A 16,042-nucleotide genomic window follows, 5' to 3' on the forward strand; every position below is an offset into this window, starting at 1 on the left:
CCCCCCCCCCCCCCCCCCCCCCCCCCCCCCCCCCCCCCCTTTTCTTCTTTGTTCAAGACAGGAAGGGTTTCTCTGTGTAACAGTCCTTGGAACTCACTCTGTAGAGATACCACTGCCTGGCTTATTTGAGTTTGTATATAAAAGTTTAACTCTGATTAATTTGAACATCAACCAGGATAGATGATGGTTGGTAACCATTCATGTTTGAAGGTAGAATATGACCAAATTAAATTATCTCCACAAATGGAGTATGTGCTCGGCTGCCTGTGTTTTTCAACCTGTTTTCTGCACACCTCTCTTTTCTCCCTGTTTTTTTAATGGAATTGTTGCCATCATTTTTAAAATTGTAAGGTTTTTTTATCCTTAGATGTCCAAGTAGGACATTTTCAGCAGACAGTCCCAAGGTGGTGGTAAGGCTTGATTCAAACAGTCCTCAGCCACTAGATTCCTGTACACTTTACAGGACTTTATAAAGTGTACTCTGTTCACTTTATGTGGCTTTCCTTCCTGCCTCTGAGGGCTATTTACTTAGTTTTGAGACAGTTTAACTCAGCCTGTTTCCCAGCTCAGCAGGACCGTAAACTTTTGATCATCCTGCCTTTACACTGTCAAACTGAGCCGACACGCATTTACTCAATTGGTGAACAAGCTTATGATGTCATGCATGCTCATGCCATGCTTGAGTACATTGATCTTATCAGCTATCATTGATGTGACAAGATGTGATCACAAGAGGCCAGGAGCTTAGGACTATGTCAAATACAGTATGCTCATAGACTCTAAGGGTAAAGACCCTGTTTACATGTACGTCTCTCTGACTAGCTTGCTCTTCCTTCAACATCAGGGTGACTCCAGTCCGTTCCTAGATGCTTTAGGCTTATGTATGCACTAAAACTTAGTTCAGTGTAAATTTACTATGAGATGGTTGGGTAAATTCTTTAACCTGTCAGTATCTTAGTGCTCTCTCTGCATTTTCCCTTACCTTTAAATTGATATAAATAGTTTTTCTGGTAAGTAGGTACTTCTTTAGCTTCACGAGCCTTCGGAGTCCTCCACTGTTGATTGTTAATGATGCACAGTCAACTATAAGAGTTCAGAAATAAAGCTCTGAAGGATACTATAGTTTATGCAAATCAATATTGATTTTTAAAAGAATTTTAATTTTAATACTATTTTGAATAGGTTTGAGTTTCCAGAACAGCTACCACTTGATGAATTTTTGCAAAAAACAGACCCTAAGGACCCTGCAAATTATATTCTCCATGCAGTCTTGGTTCACAGTGGAGATAATCATGGTGGACATTACGTTGTTTACCTAAACCCCAAAGGGGATGGCAAAGTAAGTGTTGACCTTGGATGCCAGTGTTTACAAAAAAAGCCTCTTTCTGCTTCAAGCTTGATGGGCTCAGTTCCTTCCCAGCCCTTGTATTTTGGGGGGAAAGGGGGTTGTGTGTGTGTGTTTGTTTGTTTGTTTGTTTGTTTTTTGACTGGAGTGCTGTTTTCTTGTCAAATTTTTGACAACGTAAAGGTGAGTGGTACATTACAGAGTGTACTTCTGTGCCAGTAGTTAACATTGTACCTCACAGACTCTCTCGCGACTGATGAGTGCTGACATGGCAGTTTTCCTAGGCTGGTCAGGGAGACTTCATCACATGAGGGTGATGCATGTGCCTGCTGTCATCTTCCGCTGTCCTTTATGATGTGGCACCCTGCCATGCTCTTGATAATTATGTCGTGCTCTGTGACAGAGGTGGCTTTCAGAATAGATATGCTGAGGCGTCCAAGACAAATTAGAAGATTATTGTTATTTTAAGTCAGAAACTTGTCAAACCTTTTTTGGTTTTGTTTAATAAAAACTTCTATTGAATTCTATAGGTGCGGCATGGAGTTTTTACCTAATGAATTTATTGTACACTGCCTGTTAATTCTCCAAATGGTGGTGCTATGTGAATAATTGGTCCAAAGTTGGAAATGGGCTTTTTGAGAGGTAGCAAGTAGTACCAGTGGGCACATGGCTCCTCCCTCAATTTTTGAGCAAGAAAGACAGAAGTCCTCTGGGTCTTGTAAGGAGGATGTGTGTTTGTGCTCAGCAATGCCTTTAGTGCTGTTGTCACATCTGCCTGCTTTCCTTCCAGTGGTGTAAATTCGATGATGATGTGGTATCCAGGTGTACTAAAGAAGAAGCTATTGAGCACAATTACGGGGGTCATGATGACGATCTATCTGTTCGACACTGCACAAATGCCTACATGTTAGTGTACATCAGGGAATCAAAACTAAGTGAGTACCAGTGGCTTGTGTTACTGTGGCAGCTATCTGTATAATACAGTTCCATAAAGCATGAAGCGGATGCTTTGTTGCCTGCCCAAAGTCCCTACCCCCCCACCCTCTTCTTTCTATCCCCATCATCTAAAAGGCAAGCTGCATTGGGCTTGTGGGCTACACATGGTCCCAAGTCCTTTCACAATCCGTAGGTTATTAGTGAAGACCTAACATGAGACCCTTGCAAGGAGGAGAAGGCAGAGTTAGCACCAGGTCAAAGAGGATACATTTGTCCTGCAGGTGAAGTGTTACAGGCTGTCACCGACCATGATATTCCTCAGCAGTTGGTGGAACGATTGCAAGAAGAGAAGCGGATCGAGGCTCAGAAGCGGAAGGAGCGGCAGGAAGCCCATCTCTACATGCAAGTGCAGGTCCGTGCTATCCGATCTCAGTAGCTCTCTGAACAATGTGGGCTCACTAGAGATGGAGGGGCAAGTGGTTGAAAGCCTTTTGAGTGGGTCTCACTGGTTATAAGCTCACTTTGTGTGCCTTCAGATAGTTGCAGAGGACCAGTTTTGTGGCCACCAAGGAAATGACATGTACGATGAGGAGAAAGTGCGGTACACCGTCTTCAAGGTCTTGAAGAACTCCTCCCTGGCCGAGTTTGTTCAGAGCCTCTCCCAGACTATGGTGGGTATAGCTCTTCTGCCCACACCTAGACTATTGTTCATGAGAGAGAGACCTGCCACTTTGGGTGATTGACTATGTCTGGAGCTGTTGAACCCAGCTCCTGACCCGGCTGTCAGAATCTTTAATCTCAGCATCTGCTTCCTTCAGTCCCCAAACCTAACCTCTCAAAGAATGAGCATGTTGGGATGGTTTGTTTCTGTACTGCCACCACCAGTTGCTGGTAACATAATAGCCCTTTTGAGCTGAACCCCAAAGTGTCATAGTAGTCCTGACTTTTTAGAAGGCACACATTGTTCTTGGGACAAGATTGTAAAGTTTGATCCTAGCCTGTTCCCTTTTATTCACAGAAGCATTAAATTGGTAAAGAAATAAGATGCTTGTTGGTTTAATAAAAGTTTTGAATTTTTTTCAGGGGTTTCCACAGGATCAGATTCGATTATGGCCTATGCAAGCAAGGAGTAATGGAACAAAGCGGCCTGCAATGTTAGATAATGAAGCTGACGGCAATAAAACAGTAAATATTGTTGGTAGATCCTCGGGTGTCTCGTGGAGCTCTGAGGGAGGCTCCTGTCCTGCAGTTAGCAGCCTTGTGCCCCTTTGGGTTGCGTTCAGTAGAGCTGGACATACTCTGCACTGCTCAAGTATAGTTGTCAGTTGCCCTGTCACCTAAGCCATTGCAACCTTCTAAAATCAGCATCTCTTTTGGAAATAGATGATTGAACTGAGTGATAATGAAAACCCTTGGACAATATTCCTGGAAACAGTTGATCCTGAGCTGGCTGCTAGTGGAGCAACATTGCCCAAGTTTGATAAAGATCGTAAGTGCCCACGAGCCGCCTGCTACTCTAGAGCAGTCAGGAGGCTTGGAGTCCTCATTGTTGTCAGCAGAGGGAGAGGAGCTCCTGGGTCCTCCACACTACTCGTTCAGCCCCTTCTGTGTAGAGAGCTCGAAAGGAGGCCCCAGGACACCAGCTCTGGCTGAGCCTCCCCTCCTGTAAGGGGGAGCAGACAGCAGAGATGCTGTGGTCCTGCTTTCTGGCTCGTGTTGATCACTCTGGTCAGATGGCTAGGCAGGGGTTGTAGGCTGTACTGGGCCGCTTTGCAGATGCTTCACCTTAGCCACATGGCCTGCGTGAAGGCATGTTGAAGCAATCCTGGCTGTGCCCCACAAGCTAGCTTGCTTTTGCTGTATAAGAGCAGACAAGGGGTCACTTTTGTGGAGGACACCTAACTGTTTTTTGATTTAGTCACCTGGGAATTTTGGTCCAGTAGTCAGTGCCAAGTCTCAGTTGTGGAGCTGAGTGTCCTGTTTACCTCCTTGAATACTGGGTCATGAGCTGTGATTTGTGGAGCCCACCTCTGCCATCACAGGATCAACCTCCTGAAGGAGCTTTGTGTCACTGTTACTTTCTGGGAACTTATCACTGTGAGGGGTTGTCACTTAACCTAAGCTTACTTGCTAACATTTTCAAATATTGTACGAAAGATTAGGTCACTAACAGCCTGTTCATCAACTTGTAGATGATGTAATGTTATTTTTGAAGATGTATGACCCTAAAACACGGAGCTTGAATTACTGTGGACATATCTACACACCCATATCCTGTAAAATACGTAAGTCCTGGCTGCACTTCCTTGAGATTAGATTTTACGTAGTGCATTACAGTTGTATATTTAATAGATGTCTTCACTCTAGGTGACTTGCTCCCGGTTATGTGCGACAGAGCAGGATTTATCCAGGATACTAGCCTTATCCTCTATGAGGTTTGCTTGTTTTATTTCTATGTAGTCATTACATCATTTCTGCGTGGGAGGGAGGTTGTCCTCTTAGACTGGAAAATCATTATTGCTTGCTCTGTACTTGATTTAGGTCTCTTTCTTGGTGGGTAGAATGAGTGTTGTAACAGGGTTTCCCTGGGTAGCCCTGGCTGTCCTGAAATCTCGATCTGTAGACCAGGCTGCCTCAAACTCAAAAGATCTGCCTGCCTCTGCCTCTCAGGTGCCGAGATTTAAAGGCATGCACCACCACCGGGTTCTCTATACTTTAATTGACAATTACAGGGTGTTTTGTTTTGTGTTTTATTGAAAAAGGGCCTCAGGTAACCCAAGCAGATTCAGGCTCCTTTATATCTTGCTACGTTGGCTTCCTAATCTTTCTACTTCCCACCACACCCTGCTACACATTTTAAATATCTGATTTTTTTCCTGTGTAGGATTGGGGATCATTGTATACTTAGAGGTTTGTTTTTCCATTTCTAACTCAATAAAAATGTGCATAAGCCGGGTGTGGTTGTGTGAGTTTGGAGTCCTTGGTTTCTTGGGAGGCTAAGGCTGGAATCCAGGACCAACCTAAGAAAACTAAGGAAACACTGTTTCAAAAATTAAAATGCAGAACATGTAGGTGTGAAAGACTTGAATGTAGAGAAGGCATAAAAACAATAACGAAAATTCTGGTCATAAAAGAAATTCTTAAGTGTACCCGTTTGCTATCTCTTCCTGTAGGAAGTTAAGCCGAATTTAACCGAGAGAATTCAGGACTATGATGTGTCTCTTGACAAAGCCCTTGATGAGCTGATGGACGGTGACATCATAGTGTTTCAGAAGTACGTATCTTTGGAGTGTCCTACCTCATTATGGACAGTTGCCACTCTGGGCCAGGTTTTGGTATGAGGGGCAGTGAGCATTGACAGTGGTGAGCACCTGCAATCCTAGAACTTGGGAGGTAGAGAGGCTGGAGGACCCAGCAGCTAAAGTGCAAGTTTTGAGATCTGCTGGGCCTCCCAAGCCTGAGTTTTCTGATATCCTACAAATGTCTGTAGGGACCAAACAGACATCTTTATAAAGTACAAGTCTGTGTCCTTCTCTGAAAGTGCCTGAGGTTGACCTTCTTTAGAGGATTCTTCCTCTGGCAACTGTGTCCACACCTGTGGGTGTGTGCTGGGACACTACAGCCTGAGAGTGAACAGAAGCTGCAGGGTTGGGCTGCTAGTGGAGGGAGACCTGGCTAGGTGTGCTGCTCTGCTGCTCTGCCGGGAAGCCTGTTTGAGCAGAGGTGTGCAGTCCCTGAGTTAAGCTGGCCCCGAACATCTTACTGTAGAGCCTCCATAAGTACGTACCCCTCTTTATTTTGTGCGTATGAATGTTTTGTCTGTGCATGCCTGCTGCTGGTGGAAGCCAGTAGTGGGGATCAAGATTGATCCCTTGGGACTGGAATTAAAGATGGCTATCAGCTACTGTATGGCTGTCAGGATGGAGCCTGTGTCCTCTGAAAGTGCTCTTCACCTCTGAGCCACCTCTCCAAGCATGTACTTGCCTTTCTTGTTGTGCCTCGTTATAAAGGTAGCTGAGGCAGACTCCTCTTAGCTTCTGGAGAGCGCAGGCCATCTTCCATCGCACTGCTTACACCTGGTGTCACTGTTGACATGCGCTTGTTCCTTCCCAGGGATGACCCAGAAAATGATAACAGTGAGTTACCCACTGCTAAAGAATATTTCAGAGATCTCTACCACCGAGTGGACGTCATCTTCTGTGACAAAACGATCCCCAATGACCCTGGATTTGTGGTTACATTATCAAATAGGATGAATTATTTTCAGGTATTGAACAGGGCTCCTTGTGGCTTCACCCCTTCAATAAGAAGGAAGACTGCCTTGAGACAGATTTTGAGTTTCAGGTTTCCTTATACTGCACAGCAAATGTAAGATCAACCTGAGCCGGCACAGTAAGGTGCCTCAGAGAGTACTGAGAAGTGAAACTTGTTTAAAGGCTCACAACACACATAAATGATGACTATGTACAAAGAGATAAATACTATTTATATATTATACATTATCACATAAGCATAGTGTGTCAGTATAACTGCACAGTTCCTGATGCAGCCTAACACATTATATTGTGCTGTATAGATACATGCAGTTCAACTGAAAACCCTTGTTCAAACCCTTGTTCATGGTTACTTCCATGGTGACACATTTGAGAGTGTTGTTTTGTTCTGGCTAATAGTATAGTTCTAGAGAATTTCAGTTCAGATTACATGTGAATGTCACTTTTTTTTTTTTAAAGAAACTTACCTAAATAATGAACCCCAAAACTTAATGAGCAAACAGAGCCTTTCCCCAGAGTGCCAACCTCCCTTCTGGTCTTTTTCTATTCCCTAGGTTGCAAAGACAGTTGCACAGAGGCTCAACACAGACCCCATGTTGCTGCAGTTTTTCAAGTCTCAAGGGTAAGTGAGCCCCGCTCTGGATACTCACAGGCTGCTCTTTCCTGTTTGCTGAGTTCTTCCAGGCATTGTGTGAAGACATTTGACTTAGCTAGGTCACCTGTAAATTTGAAATACAGGTGAATTTCATCTCTTCTGTCTTAACCACATGACCCAGAGGTGGTGCAGTAATTGTCCACCTCCTCTTGTGCTGGACTAGGTCTTGGTTGGCCCTCCATGCTTCATTATTAGATCCAAGGTCCTGTGCAGGCAGCTACAGAGACTTGTGTGTACTCCGTCCCTTCACAGAGAGCATTTTTAAGTCTTGTGTTGAAAGACTAAGATCTGGGGAGCAGACGTGGACTAGGTGGGCACACAGCTTTCAGACAGTGCATACCCAGCTCTGCTTTTGTTCTTAGTTGGTGTGAATTGTAGACCAGTAAACCGTTGTGTGTGCTGTTTTCTTGCAGTTATAGGGACGGCCCCGGTAATCCTCTTAGGCATAATTACGAAGGTACTTTAAGAGATCTTCTACAATTCTTCAAACCAAGACAACCTAAGAAACTTTACTATCAGCAAGTGAGTCCAAGTCAACATAACTGGGTGACAGAGGGAAGGCTTGGGTTTTCTTAGGAGTGTGTTTAAACAAGTGTCTCTTTTTTCTTAATATAGCTTAAGATGAAAATCACAGACTTTGAGAACAGGAGAAGTTTTAAGTGTATATGGTTAAACAGCCAATTTAGGGAAGAGGTAAGCCTTTTTCTCCAGTGTTACTGTTACCCTTTCAGCGCTCTAGAACTCAAACGAGAGCATATTCTCTCGTGGGCATGTGGGTAGTGGCCTTGGATAGCCAGAAGTGAGCGTTGCTGAGCTCATAGAACCTACACAGGAGCTTCAAGTGCCTTCATGGTTCCTTGCCCAGCCATCGCCGTCTTATCCTCATGCTGCTGTTGCAGCCTTGGCCTAAGCTAACCTGAGACCATTCTGCCAGGGATGTGCACACAGCCTAGCTGTGCCACTCACTATGCTGTATCTGTCAAGACAAGATCCCACTACCTGCTCACCAGACCATTTTATTTTCATCTCCTGTTGACCAGTCTCCTGATGTTGAGAACAGGAATGTTCTTAGGGTGATCCAGGGATTATCTTAGAGAAACATCTGAAGTCCTGGTTTGGTGGAGGCAGAGGGTCCTCCTACAGTGACTCAATCCACTGAGAGTAGGGCTTTGAGTGATAGCGAATCCTGCCTCTCACAATTAGAACTAGTGAAGTTACTGGATTTGTTGTAGCAGAAGTCTGTTTTCTTTAAAGCCTTGTAACATCCTGTCATCACATAGGAAATAACACTATACCCAGACAAGCATGGCTGTGTCCGGGACCTGTTAGAAGAATGTAAAAAAGCTGTGGAGCTCGGTGACAAGGCATCAGGGAGACTTAGGCAAGTATCTCCTGAGCTGCAGGAGTGTGGAACAGCCGTCCACGCCAAAACCAAACCCCATCCTTCTGCACTTGCTGTCTCGCCCATCTCCCAACTTCTCCTCACTATTCACTGTAGTAAATGGGTGTGGTGTATGTGTCAGAGGAACAGCAGGATTCCAAGACATCTTGGGTGTCCGTACATCTTGGGTGGTCGAGTGTAGCCCCATGCAGACCATAAAGGGATTCTGCTCTTCTGAGTCTTGTGTGTATTTCTATGGTTTTTGTCTTATGGATGTCTCAAAGACAGGTGGCCTTGACTTGACTAGTTGGTTCTCCAAATGCTTTCTTAGGGATTTTCTTTTCTTTTCTTTTTTTGGTTTTTCGAGACAGGGTTTCTCTGTGTAGCCCTGGCTGTCCTGGAACTCACTCTGTAGACCAGGCTGGCCTCAAACTCAGAAATCTGCCTGCCTCTGCCTCCCAAGTGCTGGGATTAAAGGCGTGCGCCACCACCGCCTGGCTCTTAGGGATATTCATAGCAGCAGGCAGGACTCTGGTTACTGCTGAGCCTGCTGCCCTCCTGTATTGTACTCAGTCACTGATAGATACTGCAGTCGCGCATATGGTAGTGTCCACCCGGAGCTCCTCTCTGAGTGCCATCAAGCCCATTCTGTGTCCGTATGTGAGATAAACACTTCATTGCCCCATTTTTTCTTCTTTTAGGCTGCTAGAAATTGTGAGCTACAAAATTATTGGCGTGCATCAAGAAGATGAACTATTAGAATGCTTGTCTCCTGCAACGAGTCGGACTTTTAGAATAGAGGTAACTGTAAATGTCACCTTGCTGGCCTCAGGGACCCAGCTTGTGGGCCTGCAGGTGCAGGGGCTGTCTCGTGCTGGGGTGGGTGCCACCATGGCATCCACTGTAGACACAAAGTTGCTTGAGTTGTTAGTTCATCGAGAGGTTAATTTCCTTTCGGGCTTTAAAAATGCTACAAGATGAAAAAGTGCACATAGCATAGAGTAATGAACCACTGCCTCCTGCGTGCACGGTGATGCTGAGCGCAGCTGACCTGTGCAGCCATTTGCTCCCAGAACTTGGCCATCTACTGCTGCCCGCCTTTTCATCCTACTATCCTGGACCCCTTGTGAGGGAAATCATGTAGATGTGTCTTTAAATTCGTTGGGTCCAGGTATGGTGGAACACACCTAGGCCTGCATTTGTATCTGGGTACTGCATGTAGAATTCAGAATGGGGTATCAGATCTGCTGGAGCTGGAGTAACAGATATTGTAATCCACTGTGGGTTCTGGGAATCCTTTTCTGCTGTCAAAGGACACCAGCTCCTACTGTGCCTTCCAGGCCACAGCACAGTGACCTTCCTTCTCTTCTATCTGCCCACCCCAGTCAGTTCCTGTCACCTCCTGGTAGTGCCAGTGTGGTGGACACATGAATCTTTTTTGGGGGTGGGTTATTTATATCTAAATGGGAGAGTACCCCATTGAGTGTCAGGTTAGAATTTAAAGTTTTTGTGTTTACAATGTGTCTCCAGGAAATACCTTTGGACCAGGTAGACATAGACAAGGAGAACGAGATGCTGGTCACAGTGGCACATTTCCACAAAGAGGTGTTCGGGACGTTCGGAATTCCATTTTTGCTAAGGATACACCAGGTAAGAGTTGAAAGGGCTGGGCATCTCCTGTCAGAGCCCCGTTCCTTTGAATGCTGATCTCAGCTGCTTGCACAGACAACCCTGGCTTTGACATCAAGCGCGCCTTTCCTTTCTTTGTCTTCACAGGGTGAGCACTTCAGAGAAGTGATGAAGCGGATTCAGAGCCTGCTGGATATTCAGGAAAAGGAGTTTGAAAAGGTGTGTGCCCTTGAGAGCCTGGCTCAGCCTCAGTGGCTAGCACTTGAACCCAGGACGAGGCAGCTGAGCTGCTTTGGCGGGCAGCAGAAGATAATGGGGGAGTTTTGCTTGTGTTTTCCAGTTTAAATTTGCAATTGTCATGATGGGCCGGCACCAGTACATCAATGAAGATGAGTATGAAGTGAATTTGAAGGACTTTGAGCCACAACCTGGTAAGAGGCTCTCAGGAGAGGCTGCCGTTTGGATTGTAGGTCTTGGAACTGTACAGCCATTGGGAGCCAGCAGCCCTGGTCACTGATCTATCTCCAATGGTGCTCTGTTGGGGCTGAGGCCATGGAGATTCTATTGGCTTGGCTATAACAAATGGCTCGTGGCCTCTGGCTTGACTGAGCACCCATCTGTGTTGGGACTTACGAATCTAGTGGTTTCCAAAGAGCTTGGGGTCTTAATGGTTTGTTCTTTGTCCCTGCCAGGTAACATGTCTCATCCTCGGCCTTGGCTAGGGCTTGACCACTTCAACAAAGCCCCAAAGAGGAGTCGCTACACTTACCTAGAAAAGGCAATTAAAATCCACAACTGACTTCCTTCCCCGTGTCCAAGGCAAGGGACAGTGCGTGGGTGTGTGCCCTTTTTAACAGCCGTAGAACTCTGGTGCACGTGCACTCTACCCGAAGTCTCCAGCAAGAGGATTTGCTGCTGGTGTTATTTTATTTTGTTGAGGCTGTTCAGTTTGGCTTCTCTGTATCTATTGACTGCCCTTTTTGAGCAAAATGAAGGTGTTTTTATAAAGCTTGGATGCCAATGAGAGTTATTTTATGGTAACCACAATGCAAGGCAACCATCAGCATCATGGGAGAAGAGGTTCCTAGGCTGTGAGTCCCTGGCAGAAGGGATCTGGTTGGCGCAGGCAGCTTGGCCACCTGCCCGGGTCCTGCCACCAGCCATGCAGCTAGTCAGGCTGATGAGTAGGCTCGTCTGATTTCTTCCTTCAGTTAGACTTTCAGTGACCTGTGTGCATCTGTAAAGGCAAACCAGAGAAAACAGCCCTAATCAATAGCACTCTCCTTCACCATGTACGTTGCTGGCCCTTCCTGGGGTTCCTCTCCTCAGCTGCCTGGAGTCTTTTTAATAACCGTCTCTCTTCGTCAGCTAGTACTGTTCGGCAGCCCATTCACAAAGTGAATGCACTGAATACAGGTCCTGACAGTTAGGGGTCTTTTTATACACTGAGAACATTGTCAGATACAATTAAGGTTTACTCTGTTGCCATTTGGCAAACAATGATCTGAGCAGGTGAAAAGTCACTCTAGGCTTCTGTGAGGACGGAGTGGACGAGCGACAAAGGAGAGAGAGCCTTTTAGCAAGAGCGAATGGTCGCTAGTGGTTAGTAAGCTGTTGACTTTGTAAAAAAGATAAAATAAAAAAGGAAAAATGGAAAATGAAATTGTATATTTAATTAATGAAACCTGTACAATTTGCCCTGGGAGGAGGTCATTTCTGTTGGGTGAGTGCAAGTGAACCTGGCCGACTTGGACACTCTGCGTAGCTTTATTTCAGTCCTCTCCTTGTTTCCCTTTTTGTTGAAGCTAATGCCAGCTGCGTGTCTAGTTTGGAGTGCAAATAGAACGAGCAAGCCACACTTCTTTCCCACCTCCCCAGTACTTCTGTTTGTTTCTGTAGCAGCAGTGTACACCAATTCTCCTGTATATTGCCTTTTTGCTGGAAAATGTTGTATGTTGAATAAAATTTTCTATAAAAATGATAATCCAGTGAGTGCTGTGGAAGCCGAGATGAGTGTGCTCTCCCTGGAAAGAGGAGCTTTGCATTCAGCCAGGGTTTCAGCCGCCATGTGTTTTTCTCACCTAGCTTTTTCCTTTGGGTGGCAGTTTTTATTTTCTTTTTGAGACATGGTTTTGCCCTGCAGGCCTGAAACTTACTATGTAGACCAGGCTGATCTTGAATGCACAAAGATCCACCTGCCTCAGCTCCCTAAGTGTTGGGTTTAAAGGTGTGAACACCACCCCTGGCTTCCCATTGGAGCTTGAGGAGTAAGGTTTGTACGGTGTGGTGGCACAGGCTAATCCCAGCAGTTAAGAAGTGGAGGGAGGAGCGTCAAAGCAGCCTGTGCTACACAGACTCTGACAAGAGTTTGGGATGCAGCTGATGGCAGAGAACTGGTCCAGTGTGTGCAAGGCCCTGGGCTTCATCCCCAGTGTCTAAGGAAAATGCAGGAGTCCTCAGGTGGGATTCATGCATATATGTATTCAGACTGAGGAAGTGCAGGCTCTCTGGATGAGGTGTCCAGGGGAGGCCACTGGTGTGCTGTGGGTTACCTCTGGCCTCCTGATTCTGAGACAGTCTGTAACCCGATTTCTCTGTTGCACTATGAACTGTGTGCCTTCCGATAATTTGTTGTATACAGATCAGTGGGAAAAGTAGCACTTCGTGGGAACCAGGTGGACCTCCATTCTACTAGGCCCTTTGGCCTGCAAATGAGAAGTTACAGGTAGTTACAGGCAGGACAATGAGGACTGCTCACCCAATGTTGGCCTTTGAACCCCAAGGTGTTTCTGTTTGAGGGTTTGTTGGGGTTGCTCAGACTTAGATACCCACGATTTCTATTCTCCCTTAAATATTAAATGACTATTTTTCAAATAACTTCTTGTAGTGTTTCTTGTGTGCCGCATTCGTTTTTTCGTTCCTTCCCAGCTCCCAAAATACCGAGTCTTGAGTTCATTTACCTGATTTAGGGGGAAGGAAGAAGCAGATTTCTACTTCTAAATTTAAGTACTAAAATGTAAGAAACATTGTCTCAGCCGGGCAATGGTGGCACACGCCTTTAATCCTAGCACTTGGGAGGCAGAGGCCGGCGGATTTCTGAGTTCAAGGCCACCCTGGTCTACAGAGTGAGTTCCAGGACAGCCAGGGCTACACAGAGAAACCCTGTCTCGAAAAACAAAAAGAAACTTGTCTTCCACTGAATCCCCTCAAGATGCCACTCGCATGTTAGGTGTAGGGAATGCTAGATGTCTTGGGCCAGAGTGTGACTCAGGGCTTGCTGCCTTGGTGGCTATGTGGTTCTGCTCAGGACGTGAAGCTGGAATGGTTGTGCAGACTAAAGTGGAGGCAGGATGAGCTCAAAGACATCCCTGGGTCTGCAGCAGGGTCTGGGACAGCCTGAGACCCAAGCTCAAAAAGCAGAACACAACCAGTGGCCACTGTCCTCTGGGCTGGGCTTCAGCAGCAGAACTCTGGAGCATGCTGGCTCACATGTGGCCAGGCAGTGGCCAGGTCTCCCTGGGGCTCCTTGAAGACCCCTCCCTGCATTGACAGACCATCGGTTGAGCCAACTTTGTGTGAGCAGCACACTGGCAAGGAGGAAAAGTGTAGTACTTGCAGCTGATCGTTAGGGTAAATGTGTAGAGTGATCAAGATGGGCCTGGTGATCCCAGGGCTGAGACTAGTCTGGGCTACATGTGTAGCCCTGTCTCAAAAGCCAAGTCTGGTTGTGTCACATGGGAAAAAGGTGTGGCCCTGCCAGGCGTGGGAGTCTGGAAGCTGATGAGGGACAAAGGTCAGGTCCTTTTGTAAGAATTAGGGCTGTCTCAGATGTGGGGTCCTCAGCATGCTTTTCCTTTCCCAACCCTGTGCTAGGCAGGAGCTGAGGCTGTGGCGGAGTGCTTTGTGCCTGCTCTCTGTAATTTCTGGCTGCCTGTGGCTGCTAAGCACCAGGAGTGGGTCTCAGTTCCTAAGGGAAGAGACAGCCACTTTAATTTGTTCCATTTGGTCTTGTGTGAACAGGAACAGGTGTCACAGCCGTAGTCCAGTGTTCCTGCTGACCATCAGTTTGCTCCTAGAGGCTGTTACTAAGCTCCAGTTCTTAAAACCTGTTGGCTTGAAGGAAGCCCCCGGGGAGTTCATTTCCTGGGTTGACAAAAGGCTCCATCAGAACCAATATCAGAACCAAGGCTCTCCTAGTTTTGCTAAGGTGGACATGGGTAGTTGTGGACTACGGTCGTGAATGAGACCTGTAAGCTGGGGGCACCCTCCATGCTTTGAGAACATTCTGAGAACAAAGTTGTATGATAGTCTGTCCCTGCCAGAGGCCATTGGCCTGTGTTAGATTATGTACCTGCTGTGGCTGACAGATGGGAGGGACCCAGCTTGTACCTCAGACCAGGGATACGCGTTGGGAGAGCAGACTCCAAAAGGCCCCACAATCTCTGGGGTGAGCTCACTTGTCCTTTCCTGCCAGCCAGGAATACTCGGCTCTTGAACGTTCTAAGCTCAGTTTTTCAGAATTGGGCTTGCAGTAGGGGGAGAAGTTGAGATGGGGGGGTTCATCGCTGTTGAGGGACAGTGTCCGCCTTCCAGCTAAGTGGCATGGACAGGAGCCAAGGGCACATCAGAAGCTGCCAGACTTCCCTCCCTGGCCCTGGTGTTGGCCCACTGTCCCCAGACTAGCTGGAGGGCAGATTTCTTGGGTGGACCTGCTGGGCAGGGCTGGCAGCAGTAGGCTGGGAGTGGGCACAGAAGCCTGCTATGGTGGATGCTGATACCACAGCCATGGCACACCACACCCACCCGTCTACTCCGGTGATAAGGCTGAGGGAATCTCTTGGCTCTGACCCAGAGGGTGGAGTGTCTGGAGATGAAGCCTGACCCCTGTCAGCACCATCTTCTTCAGCCCTCACCGCTGACTCAGCAGCTGGACCCTCAGCATCTGCCCCGATGCTGATGCTGAGTCAGACCCTTCAAACAGCTGCACTGTGGGTGATTAGTGGGGTTTCTTCCACTTTTTAGGAGATGGGCAAGCCTGGGGTCTGTGTGGGGGTCACAGCCCGGGCAGAGCCTCGCAGAGCAGTGATGCTACTGCTGTGGAGATGACAGAGGCGCTCCTGTCCGGACCTGACTAGGAATACAAGTCAAAGCCAACATTTTGCATGGGGACAGGGAGGAGTCTGAACAGGGAAGGTTGTAGCTGAGTAGTTGAAGGTAAAAACGGTTCATCCAAGTCTCAAGATGAGGCTTGCTTTCTGTCTTGAGACCTCGGTGTCAGCATGACTTGGCTTGGCGTGATAGTTGACCTGGTGTCAGGCCTGTTTCCATGCAGTTAAGGCTTGCAGTTGTAGCCTATTCCAGTTCTGAGGTCCAGTTCCCTAGCATTCCCCCCATTGCAGGTGGTAGACCATTTGGGGAGGGAGGGGCTCGGGGGTCCCTCAGGTCTGGAGAGCTGCCTGCCTTGGGGCAGTGAAGCCTGACTTTCAGGCTTCCAGGAATCTTAGCCTGGAATGCTTGCTAGTACATGCTATCATCCCACCAAACCTGCAGCCCACACACAATGTACACCTTTTACATCAAGCTAATTCAGGGAGATCTGAGTTTCTGGCTGCCCATTCATTGTCACCAGACCACCTGGGTCTGGCTTTCTACCTCTATCAGCTGGTGCAGCACTGCCTTCCTGTGGTGAGTATGGGTATTACAGGGAATCCCAGCACAGATCAGTGGCCCATGTACCTCATGTGCCTGTCGTTTCCCATGTCCTCCTTTCTCTTATCCAAATCTCTTACCCTACTCTGTTCAAATGATGATAGGTGTACCAA

At 47.0% G+C, this 16,042-nt stretch overlaps 1 protein-coding gene across 2 annotated transcripts in view; it reads left to right on the forward strand.

Annotated features, from left to right (window-relative positions):
- The window catches only part of Usp7 (ubiquitin specific peptidase 7), a 49,015-nt gene extending 35,918 nt beyond the window's left edge, over positions 1–13,097 (forward strand). The window contains exons 13-31 of one of the 2 annotated variants that reach the window (XM_028778313.1): positions 1,183–1,339; positions 2,136–2,280; positions 2,563–2,693; positions 2,818–2,952; positions 3,365–3,466; positions 3,665–3,770; positions 4,474–4,566; positions 4,649–4,716; positions 5,455–5,555; positions 6,395–6,548; positions 7,110–7,177; positions 7,624–7,732; positions 7,826–7,903; positions 8,491–8,591; positions 9,293–9,392; positions 10,122–10,241; positions 10,368–10,439; positions 10,561–10,651; positions 10,913–13,097. In XM_028778313.1, the coding sequence (XP_028634146.1) occupies positions 1,183–1,339; positions 2,136–2,280; positions 2,563–2,693; positions 2,818–2,952; positions 3,365–3,466; positions 3,665–3,770; positions 4,474–4,566; positions 4,649–4,716; positions 5,455–5,555; positions 6,395–6,548; positions 7,110–7,177; positions 7,624–7,732; positions 7,826–7,903; positions 8,491–8,591; positions 9,293–9,392; positions 10,122–10,241; positions 10,368–10,439; positions 10,561–10,651; positions 10,913–11,019 (2,038 nt within the window). In that variant the 3' untranslated portion in view covers positions 11,020–13,097. The remainder of the gene's footprint in view (positions 1–1,182; positions 1,340–2,135; positions 2,281–2,562; positions 2,694–2,817; positions 2,953–3,364; positions 3,467–3,664; positions 3,771–4,473; positions 4,567–4,648; positions 4,717–5,454; positions 5,556–6,394; positions 6,549–7,109; positions 7,178–7,623; positions 7,733–7,825; positions 7,904–8,490; positions 8,592–9,292; positions 9,393–10,121; positions 10,242–10,367; positions 10,440–10,560; positions 10,652–10,912) is intronic. The other variant, XM_028778314.1, reaches the window with a different exon arrangement.
- Positions 13,098–16,042: the final 2,945 nt, after the last annotated feature.

This window comes from Grammomys surdaster, unplaced genomic scaffold (genome assembly GCF_004785775.1).
Source record: "Grammomys surdaster isolate TR1022 unplaced genomic scaffold, NIH_TR_1.0 334, whole genome shotgun sequence".
Lineage (NCBI taxonomy): Eukaryota > Metazoa > Chordata > Mammalia > Rodentia > Muridae > Grammomys > Grammomys surdaster.